Raw genomic sequence first — 12,500 nt, forward strand, 5'->3', positions numbered from 1 at the left:
CTACACAATGACCACAGTGGCATAGCACGGGCCTAGTCATTCTGGGGGGCACAGGTCTTACGGGGGGTCTGAGGGGTCGTATCATTTGCCATTCATGTTTATTTTGCACAAATCTCTCTCTTTTCATCTTGATTTCTATTTGTTTCTACCCCTCTTTTGTCTGTTGGAACATACCCTCCCCGGAGCTCACATAATGACGTCATTGCTCCTAATTGATTCACAACGACTTTGTAGAAAATCACGTACCGTACATATTTCTCCTTTGATCATAGTATAGTATAGAATGCGTGATTCATGCTCTAAATATTGTTAAAGTTGAGAACAAATCTTGTAAACATCAGCAATTTCCTCCAAAGCATTTGTATAGTATAGAATGCATGATTCATGCTCTAAATATTGATGTAAAATTGCCACCTTATTCATTTAAATTGATAGAGCAGTATGTAATTGAAAATCCCTTGTATTATACCTAAATATGGAAAGCGTTCATGCTTTCTCTTCATGCACACAACGTATTTCACATTCATCCTTACATGTGCGATGACATCATCGGGAAGAGGGGAACTCCCTGAAAATCTGTGTGCGGAGTTTGATGTTTGCCTTTCATGGTTGGGGGAAGATGTAAATTGCCTGCCAAGAAACGAAATTGCCTCTTTTTGTTCAAAACCATTAGACACAAACATGACAGATTGCCGCAAAATATATAGCCTAATTACGAGGCAGCTACCCTAGATCATTTACAATTATCAGATTTATGATGTTATAAATATTCGGTATTTCAAACATAAAGACAAAATCATTTTCAATTTCATTTTCTTTTCAAAAGCACAAGACCATGAAATGTATATTTTTTCCATTTTTTTCTTTGCAATCACACTTCCTACAAAAGGCATCATAACATTAAGGTTTTTTCGGGGGGGGGGGGTCGCTGGGTTGATAAATTTACATTTTCGTCAGAACATTGCCGATTTAGACATTTCCTTTTGATTGCAAAGATATTTGGGACTTGAATCTAAAGGCGCTGCCAAACGTGCTTTCATTCACATACGTGTACCTATTTAAATTTGGCAATTGTTTGTCGGTTAGATGAAGTGGGGAAAACATTTGAGGAAGTTGAATATTAATGCGCAGTAAACAACACTTGTTATGAGCTACTGAAGTTGCCAATATCAATAGAATACTTGGAATACGTTTAATCAGATTAATGCGTCAAGCATTATTCACCAATAATTATCCCACTTATTCTCAACATTCCAAATTGAGAATTTAAATGAGTTCGATAAAATATCATAATCTTACAGGTATGGGATTGTTAACATATAAAGTATAAATAATTTGATTAAATTTCCACGTATCCAAAACAGCGGCAAAATAAAAGCAAACATCAAAAATACTGAACCGCAAAAGTCAGAATTTGTATTTTTACTGGCTCCCGTTCTAATGCTGTTTTCAATATAGCCTGTGTGCCAATAGCATAACAAATATAATGTGGTACATCTAATCATCTAACTTTTCCTCCATGGTTTAAAATCAAATAATTTCATTATAATTCATTACGCGTACAAGGGATATCTTGTCTACATTTATGTCATTCTTTATTAATTAACACAATAATACAAAGAAATTTATTTTAAGACCGAAAGTAAGGAACAGTATTAAAGTCCCCAGACAAGGCTAGATGAATTTTATTTATGGCATCGCATTTATTACATATATGACACTATTCAGTATAGATAACAGTTTGACAATTTGATTCATTAATGCCTCCAATATTAACGAAAGTTCTAAATTTACCGAATTAGAATCCTCCTTGAATTACAATTGACGTAACTTGGAATTCTTGTTTCGTTCATATTACAGGATGTGGGCATATTTGCCGGAGCTCACATTTCAGACAGTTTTTTCTTCTTCAGAATAATCCTATATATAGCAAAAAGGAAATATGCTTATAAACAGAATGCATTTTTAATTTCCTAATCTTTATTTAAGAAAAATGTGTGGATCATCGTTCCTTCTTGTATACAAAGATATTATATCTGATTTATTTATCTATTTGGAGTTGTATGTTCACAGGGTAGCATTGTCGTTTACATCACGACTTTCCACAATGGCTATGTTGGCCTAGCTTAGTATATATCGATTATACAATTAAGATTTAAAAAATTAAACTATAGACAAATTAGTTGCTAAGCTTTATAGAGAAATACCATAACTTTTTTTTTTTAATGTTAGTTTATCACAAGTCGGAAGTAAATCACTCTCAAAACAAATCATTGTAAGAATGAGGTAAAAGACCATTTCATATTCAAAAGAATGGGACAAAATTCCTTTAAAAATATATATATACCTAACTTTTAAAAACGATAACTTTAATACCCCGTTTTGATGTCACGGTAAACTAAATACGTATATATGAGGTTACTCTTTTCTGAGTAATGGATATTTCAGAAATTGATATTGGTGCTAGATTAGGCCGACACACGAATTGATTTGATTGATAATCCATGGTCAAAGTTTTCAGTTTCACTTAGCATCATCGACTCATCCTGCGTACTGTATGTGTATGAGTTAACCGCCAAAAACAGTCACAAATATGTTGCAAATTCTTTCAATAGTTTCCCTATGTAGAGGCCTTAAACTAACTCCTCCACGATCCGAAAAATCCTTAATAAAATTACGTCCGACTTAATACAGGTGTACGTAATTTAAGAGTATTCACTTCAAAATTAGATGGTCATTTTCTGCCAATACTATTTAGATAAAATGACACTGTCGCCTTTGCATTCAAACATATTCTGATTACCGATTTGGGCACACGTCACACATTATTATTAAATATAGAATTTATGATTTAAAACAAAGTCCTTGGCCCCGATGGATTTGTTTCTGATATTCTTTGATATTTATGTAACAAACATTTCAAAACAAATCTATGGATATCAAAATTATTGATCTAAACCTTTATGTGGTTTAAAGGGCAAGCCTAATTCTAGAGTCCTTGTACATGTCGAACATTTAATTTGCCAGAGAATTATTGACGTTTCTACACCGTTGACGATCAACTGCAGAATAAGAATAACATGTCGCATACACATAATTATGAAATGTGACAAGTATAAAGATTTACGAGTAGATTTTATAGAAACAATTAGTAATCTGGAAGAAAATGTTTGTAATTTGGATAGTCAAGAAAAATTCATATTTATAATGAGATTAGATAATGAAGTTGTAATAGATAGTTTTTCTTTGTTCACCAAAAACATAATTGCAATGAGGGGTAATTTTTAGATACTATATGTTATAACAAAGTAGTCGTGTACAATCTTATGCTTTTGTTTTAGTTCTCATTTACATATTTCGTATTGCATGACTTATTGTTTATTTAGAAAGGTGTTGTAAATGTTTTATATTATGTTTTATATATCGATTGTTGCATTACATTGTAAAGTGATTATAACTATGTCTATAAACAGAATATTGATGTACATCAATGATGTTTAATAAACGCAATACACACAATACACACATACAATATCTATACCCCTTCCACAGTGCTCTGTAAATAAATTTATCAGGTTCGATCATTATTTCCACAGATAATATACAAATATTCTATTAAATGATATCCATATTTAATGGCTAAATAATGATCATGATCATCGCGGCCCAAGACTTAGGGACAGAGTAATACAAAAATGACAACATGGATATTTCAACACATGTCATAAAAAAAAATGCACAGTGAAATGTATAATCATTTCCATTATTTTCACGGTGTCAAAGCTCTAAAATGTAACCATTTCTTTACTTTTTTCTCGTCTTTGAAATTCGTTTGATATATATATTTTTCCATTTCATGATAACATTTACAGCTGAAGGTAGTTGATTTCTTAATTTAGCAGAAAACATTTCACGTCTTTCAACCATCTGTATACAGGTAACGTTCATCATTATTTCAAGAGCAAAGTCCAAACAATTTATTTTGATTTATAAGTATAATCCTTTCCCCCGTATTATTATACCCAGTACTCAAACTTCGAGCATATTTTACTACAATAGTGGCAAAACCATGAAGGAAAAAAGTCTTCGAATATTTGTCATATTCCAAATGTTATTAATAACAATAAAAGTTAAGGGTTGGTAATTTAAATTCTATGTTAGATTTCCTGATTGAATGTGTCATGATGGCTCGTTATAAAGATCGATGGTGAAACGCGATTGTAAATGTCAAACTGATATACAAACTCTGATAAATACAATGAAAATGGGGATTTTAAATTCGTCATAACTAGCATATCTTTTTGTTGGTGTTGCTCTCGAAGACGCCATGGGAAAACGATCAAACGATGTATACGCATGACTCTCGTTTTTGTTTTTGGTCATATATTTACTAGGAAGCTCGTGTGAACTAAAGGGTCGGTGATCTCGGATTATCCTAGTTGTCCTTATAATGACTTTCATATGACTATAAAGTAGTCTGATTCCCAATTCCTCTGTCTTTCTTTCTTTCTCTCCATGTTTCTATAAGTATTATCTCGCTCGCTCTCCACAACCCTCTCTTACTATATATCTCTCCGTCTTTCTTTCTCTCTCTATTTTCTCCCTCTCTATCTTTCCGCCTTTCTTTTCTCTCTCTGTCTCTCGCTCTCTCTCTCTCGCTCTCTCTCGCTCTCTCTCTCTCTCTCTCTCTCTCTCTCTCTCTCTCTCTCTCTCTCATGTGCACACTCTTTCGCTTACACCCCCTCCTCGTATCTAATATCGAGACATTAGAGCATCATTACCCCCTTCTAACGTGTCTTTGTTTCCACGCTGACTCGCCATCTTTATTATTATTCATTTATGTTTTTCTCTCTTTCATCCTATTAACCCCTCCCTCTCTCTCTCTCTCTCTCTCTTTCTCTCTCTCTCCCACACTCTCTCTCCCACTCTCTCTCTCTCTCTCTCTCTCTCTCTCTCTCTCTCTCTCTCTACGTGCAAAATTCATTATTCAAACATTTACACCGTCACACGAAACCAACTTCCAAAATAATATTTTTTTATAAAAATAACAATGTGGTTAATCGCACCGGTAATCGCACCTTACATCTAGTCTAGGTGTAAAACAACATATAATAGGTGTCAAACAGAGCATATCTGGCATGCATGTTAATTATTTGTGTTGTATTATTTCTCTGTTTCTCTTCTCCACAAGACGCCACGTACTGCTACGGAGATACACACAAACATTCCTCACACACACACGAATGGATACTGTTATAACTCCATAAGGTTTGACTGTGACCGCGAACCGAGTCAAAATATCATATTAAGCATCGTTAAATGCAATTATAGCTGTCTGCATTCTACGCAGTCCATTGTGCGACGGTATAGCAGCGAATAGGGCGAGCATCTCTATCTAGGAAGAGAGAAAGAAAGAAACACTGGAAGTGTATTACGTCATCACTGGCATCATCCCCATCTTTCTTTGTAATCGCAAGCGAGCTTCTGCAACATGACAAGAACAGACGTAGCATACCAAGCCGTAAGCAAAGGCGGAGAGGATAGCGGTGGAAGCGCTGGAGAGAACTCTGAAGACAGGGACGAGCTTCCGCAGCATAACGAGAATAACCATCATCATAAGGAGAAACAGGAGCTGCAGCAGCGACCGAAGAGGAAAGAGAAGCGGTGTTTGGACACGGATGACGTGATCGTCGAAGAGGAGGACGAGCTGGACGATGAGTCCGAATCGAACAACAACGATCCACCATCGCCCACGTCGTCAAAGGGAAGAGGAAGTGTGTTTCGAAGGACCATGTCGTTTTTAGTCACACTACCGCGGAAGCTGTATAGCTACGTACGAGGGGTCTTCTACACGCCACAACAGCGCTGGTCAAGGGGTAAGTTATTATGGACAGAGTCCCAAGAGTGGTCCAAGAATAATGTAGCTTCTGTTAAAGAAAACTGTTCGTGTGTTACGTGAATAACATACAAACAGTTGTAGTACCTCTATCGGGGCGACGCAAGGAAAACTTAAGTGGCCACTGTTGTCAGGTGGCCTTTACAAAGAGGTAGCCTTCTAGATTGTCGATTTGACTTCATTAAGATGTGTACGCTTAAAGTAAGGGTTCATAATACATGTAATATATGGATTTTGTGTAAGCATGCATGCAAAGCTAAACAATATAATATAATGTTTTATGCATACCGTCATTGTCTTATTTTCCCCATCAAGTGTCGTTTTTAAATGGTAAAAGATGAACGAGAAATGAGAGAGATTTTTGGAGGGGAGTGAGTAGGAGAGAGTGCATGAAGGCAAACTATGGTGGCGATTATAAGATGGCTTCTAACAAGGAATTTTTGACAGATGTTGAAAATCATTTTGATAAGAAATTACGACTGCATGCTCACAAAATTGTTACTGTCTTGATGCTAAATATAGACGTTTGTTACACCCAACACCCTAATAATGACGACGAAATAAGTGCGAGCGAGGCATAGAATGAGTGAGCTAGTTGCCATAGCAACGGGATGGCAGCCAGGGATGCAGCGTGATGCTGTATAGGCCTAGATGTGTTTCCATTGTAATATCTGTATTTGTTATGTGCTTGCATGCCTACGCTTGATTGGCTACAACGCGAATGTATTATGATGTATGTACATGGACATTTTTATCATGAAAGAAGGAATAGAGGATGGCCATGATGAAGGTAGGAAAGTTGGATCTCGGGATAAATAGAGAGAGAGAGAGATAGAGAAGAGAGAAAGAGACACAGAGACACAGAGACACAGAGACACAGAGAAACACAGAGAGAGACAGAGAGAGAGGGATGAAACGTGATGCGGGTTACATGGGTTAGCTATCTATATAGAAGTATTATTGATTGATAGCCATATAATAATAGACATAGCGTTAAGTTACACTATTAGATATCGACATAAATAATAATAGCCTTTTCAGATAAAAGGTTAAGAGAAAGAGAAGATGGATCGGTGACCACTGCGTCGGGTTTCATCAATGCTCTCCCCCATCAGCTTTGAAAAGAGCTGCTTATTTCTTACTGTGGAGGTGGCGAGAGCAATGTCCCCTTCTGTTGCCACCAGGGCAGCGTCTCACGAAACCGTCATAAGTATAAGTTCAGCGACATCCATTGAAATGCTTGAATTAAGTTTAACACACGTTTCAATGGGATGTCGGTGAAGTTGTACTTATGACGGTTTCGTGAGACGCTACCCTGCACCTCATAATCCTTCAGCTTCTTCTTCTGGAGCACAATTAAATGGATGACTGCACGTTGCTGAACAACAACCATTGACAAAATCAATTTTCTAAAAAGTCCCATAAATCTTGTCACCTGTAATGGGAAAGGTGAAATATTGACTAGACATAATAACGTCCTTCTAAGTCGGGTTATGAACTTATTACACGCCCTTTGTAACTATCTAGATCTACATGACCTATGACCTGTATGTAAAGACGGGTAGAAGGGTTGAAAGAGGAAACAGGCCAGCATGTAAAAGAGACCATTTAGCCATATAATTATGCCACATGGATTCATACATTTTTACAATAAGAATGAAAAGACACCGTGGGTGGATGTGAGAAAGAGAAGGGGCAAAGAGAGAGAGGGGGTAGAGGGAGGAAGGGAAGGAGAGAGAGAGAGAGAGAGAGAGAGAGAGACAGAGAGACAGACATATAGAAGGGGAATGGAGCTGAAGAAAGGAAAGAAGAGAGGAGAGAGGGAGATACAGGAAGAGGGTGGTGGAAAAGGAGGGAGAGAGAGAGAGAGAAGTGGTATGGAGAGAACATTTTAAAAGACGTCGACAATATTCTTTCCTTATACGCGTTCAATGAAGCATGGAGAACATTACGTAACTTAAACGCAGGCGATCTAAGGAAGATGTTAACCCAGAATCTGTACCTAATGAGAATAGGCGGCTGTACAAAGCCTAAACATCGATTTTACCTTGTCACGTGATAGAGGCTATACAAATATAACAGCACTAGTCGATTCGGGAAGGAGAGCGATGGGGAAGGGGTGAAAAGGAGAGCGAGCGGGAAGGGGTGAGAAGGAGAGATAGATCAACATGCGAAGAAGGAGGAAATACCAGGACGCATAATATTTTGAGAATGAGAAAAAAAAAGGAAAAACAAGATAGGTGAACAGATTAGGCTTTACACGTACTCATCACCCTGGGGAGAGGGAAGGGATAGAGAAAGAGAGAGAGAGAGAGAGAGAGAGAGAGAATTTAAATGAAAGCGATGGGGGAGAGAGAAAGAGGAGGAGGAGAGAGCGAGAGTGAGAGGAGAGAGCGAGAGTGAGATATATATAGAGAGAGAGAGAGAGACAGAGAGAGAGAGAGAAAAAAAAATGAAAGCGATTTTCGTAATGTAACCAAATTCAATGCATACGTCTTTGTGAAGTGCCTCGATAGAAACTATTTCAATCACCTGATATGAATAATAATATTTCAATAGACAGAATCCGAAATGAAAAATTAGTTGTTGCCAGGTAGGACAGACATTATGGATTGCCCTACCTAGCACTACTTAATATATGCCGTTTCCAATCCGAATATAAAAATACTATTATTATTATCAAGTGAATGACATAATTTGTATTGAGGCACTTCACAAAGAATTATGTATTAACTTACGTTACGTTACATAATGGCCTATTCAATTCGATTCAATTTTATTTATTTATCATCCGAAAATGAAAAGACAACGCATATAAACAGTCGTGAATACATAAATTGGCAAAATAATAGATGAAAGGATACCTTCCCACAAAATGCACAAAGCTTGTAAAACAGAAGGCACCTGAACATATCATATGAAATGATTACAAATCAAATATAAACATGAATTACCCTGTAGAGACAAGGTCCACCCCCACCTCCAACAACAAAATCAGACATATGGAATAAAATAACTTAATGTTGTAATCCGGGAGTGCATTGAATATAATGAAGATACATCATCGTGTGCATGTTGTGATGGTTGTGCCTGACTTTATCATTCATGTACAGTAATGCTATGGAGTGAGTAATGCGTCGTCACTTGGAAAGATTTTTAAAGTGACTCGGTAACATTGCCTCAGATTCTGAAACAAAATCCTGGATTTAGCTCATGATGCAATCATAATTATATACCTTTAGGTCAGTCAGGAATCCCAAGACTTTTACAAGCCGATCGCCTGTCTGATTATCAAGATACTTATAATTGGAAATCAAAATCAAATTTTGCGTTTTCTTAATGGTGTTTATAACGCTACAGTCTATTGGGGGAAATGATCATTTGAAGCGCAATTTATTTAGGGTTTCAATGTTACACCATATAAAAAAACTGATAACACAAAGGGCCACGCATCTCAGATTTAATATTGTTAAACGATGCTTTTAATAGAGGGGAGAACGAATAAAGTGTTTCATGTCTGGTGATGTTGAATACTTGAGTGATGAGTAATACTTGCCACGAGAGACCAAAGAGAACGGTGTCTAGTTATCATACTGTGAGGGGAGGGGCCATGGTGTTCGATGTTTGAATTCCATCATCGAAGCATAGTGCAACAATAAACGATGTTTTGAATATGCTTAACAAGTAGTAGTAGTAGTAGTAGCAGAAGAAGTTGTAGAAGTAGTAGTAGAAGAAGTAGAAGCGGCAGTAGTAGTAATATTAGTAGAAATAGTAGTAACTGTAATTGATAGTAGTGTTGGTTGCGGCGTTTGTAGTAGTATTAGTAGCATAAACAGCAGCAGCGCTACTAGTAGTAGTAATAGTGGTACATGTAGGAGCAGCAGAAGTAGTAGTAGTAGTAGTAGTAGTAGTAGTAGTAGTAGTAGTAGTAGTAGTAGTAATACTTCAAAGATGAATAGATAGGTCGGTAAGAAATAATTCAAGTCTGCCTGTGACACCCCTCCCCCCCCCCCCCCCCCTTACCCCACTTTTCCTCTGCTTCTCCTCAAAAATGACCGAAAGCTCGATAGGGAACCATCGTCAAAGTCTATTCGTTACCTGGCAACGGCATGCTCTTGGAAATCAATGCATGATGATGGTTTGTTTGAAATTTTGATTCAAGCGGAATGCCCACACGGTTAACATGTTCAACTCTTCCTATTTTACTAGTACTATTTTAAGCGTGTGTTTCTAAATGTTGACACATTTGAATTATATATTTTTTAAATAAAAATGTATGTGATTTTAAATGAATGTACCGCTCGCAACGTTACACGATCGAGTACACGATACTTATTTTCTAAGTGAAAACCGAAACTTCTTTGCAAATGGAAATTACTCCCCGGAAGCCTTACATTGTCTGCATACCTACCATATTCTCGAAGTATATAACTTCTTAAAGTCAAGAGAACTGTTTCAGAAATATACAGAGCGATTAGATTCTTATTGGTAACTTCTGGAATTGCGAATTATTTGAAGAAAAAATCTACTTTTACAACCAAGGCAAACCATAGGGGAAATGAAATAATTCATGGCAATTGGAGCAATGATGATTATGATACTATTGCGATGATTACCACTACTACCACTACTCCTACTACTTATACTACTACTACGTCTGATGTTACTACTACTACTACATAATATAATAATATCAATAATAATGATACAAACTAATCAGAATAATAATAATTAGAAGAAGAATGAGAATGTTAATCATAATAACAACTACAATCATTACAATAATGGTTAATGTTTTCATTTTCAATCTCAACGGAGTTTCAAATCAACTTAATCAAATAATTCAGACAAATTGACCTGATAGTGGCCTATCACACTGTACATAGACTTCGGTTGGGTTTCTCTGAATATGTATCTCGACATATTTGATGAAAAGAGAGGTACACGTATTATACAGTATTGACACAAAGAAACACAATGTAAATATGAACCTGTATTGATTGGGACTAATGTGTTTGAGGCTGATGTCAAAGTCCAAATTAATGCGAGTTTTATTAAATACCTGGACCAATTTTTTTTGGATAATATTCATAAAAACCTTGCAAAGCCATATTGGCAACTAAAATACTCTTAAGCTGCAAAGTAGGCATTATAGCTGTCATGTATTAGAACGTTCATACAAGTCACATACATGTTTGATGTGTTTATTAGCAGACTTGTTTTTCCCTGCTTGCTAAGCGAAGGTCTTTGGTTTTCACTTTCACTGCTAAAGTGAGTTTATGTGTTTATTAATATAGGTACGTCATTAAGATTGAGTATATACCTTTTGTCTTCGGCAGACCTTTTTACAAGACATATTCTGTGATTTGGCTTTGAATATATTGTATCTCTTTAAGAACTTGTACCAATGTTATGGTATAGCATTCCTATATTATGACCAGCCGCAGACATGGAAGAGGAAGAAGGATATTATTATTCCACAACTTCAATTGAGCCCAAAATAGATTGCGGAATTCCAGAGGCATGCAAATATTAGTTATGAGCTGTTAATTTCCTGATAAAAGCAAGTACAATGCTATGGTGATAAAAACAGTGATGTGTAGATTTGCTTGCATTTGTATGCTTTATGGTAACAAGATTATGTATTTGCGTGGTGCGCAAACAGGTGTACTTATAATACAATGCATAGCCTTGAATGTATATGTTTATATTCGTATTTCACCAATTATATGCTCTTTCGTATCCCCTTCTCTCTCTCTCTCTCTCTCTCTCTCTCTTTCTCTTTCTCTTTCTCTTTTTCTCTCTTCTCTTTCTCTTTCTCTTTCTCTTTCTCTTTCTCCTTCTCTTTCTCTCTCTCTCTCTTCTATCTCTTTCTCTTCTCTTCTCTTCTCTTCTCGTGCATAGAACTGTTTTAGTGTTTATGACAGGACTAAAGCGTTTTTTACCCTAAATTTGTATACAACAGTTCCTTTTCCCTTCTCTGAAAAAAAGAAAATGTACATGCTGATTGAATTGAGTTTCAAGTGTTGCGTCTGAGCGATGTGCTGCACAAACAATAAGTCACATATTTGGCGTAAAATGCCAAGTGTATAGACGATTAACGCCTACGTTCTGGTGGACTAGCACCGGGCGTAAATTGCATATTACCATGGTAACGAAGCCCATTATTGACAGTATTGTCCAGCATTTGAATCCTAATGCGACGGCAAGTCACAATTTAAAGGGTGTCGGTGAAGGCAATTGTGAGTAATGATACTGAGGAGCATCTTCAAGATGAAGACGATGTGGATATTTTGTTACGGTGACGAAGATGATAATGGTGATGATGACGGTATTGAGGATGATGATGGTTTGAGAATGATGATGGTGGCGGCGATGATGATGATGGTGATGGTAATGATGATGGTAATGATGATGACGATAATGTCGAGGAGGATGATGATGATTTGAGAATGATGATGGTAATGATGATGATCATGATGATGATCATGATGGTGATGATGATGATCATCATGGTGATCATGATGGTGATAGTAATGATGCTAACGATAATGTCGAGGAGGATTATGCTGATGGGGAATAGGAAGATGACGATGAAATGATG

General features: G+C 36.6%; 1 protein-coding gene across 2 annotated transcripts in view; it reads left to right on the top strand.

The window, feature by feature from the left end:
• The window catches only part of LOC115918763 (PH domain-containing protein DDB_G0287875-like), a 26,186-nt gene that overhangs the window by 6,375 nt on the left and 7,311 nt on the right, over positions 1-12,500 (top strand). The window contains exon 2 of one of the 2 annotated variants that reach the window (XM_030989692.1): positions 5,192-5,876. The exons of the other annotated variant lie outside the window; for it this stretch is intronic. Within the exon in view, the coding sequence (XP_030845552.1) occupies positions 5,492-5,876 (385 nt within the window). The 5' untranslated portion in view covers positions 5,192-5,491. The remainder of the gene's footprint in view (positions 1-5,191; positions 5,877-12,500) is intronic. 2 annotated transcript variants of the gene reach the window in all.

Source organism: Strongylocentrotus purpuratus, unplaced genomic scaffold (genome assembly GCF_000002235.5).
Source record: "Strongylocentrotus purpuratus isolate Spur 01 unplaced genomic scaffold, Spur_5.0 spur5_contig_842, whole genome shotgun sequence".
NCBI lineage: Eukaryota > Metazoa > Echinodermata > Echinoidea > Camarodonta > Strongylocentrotidae > Strongylocentrotus > Strongylocentrotus purpuratus.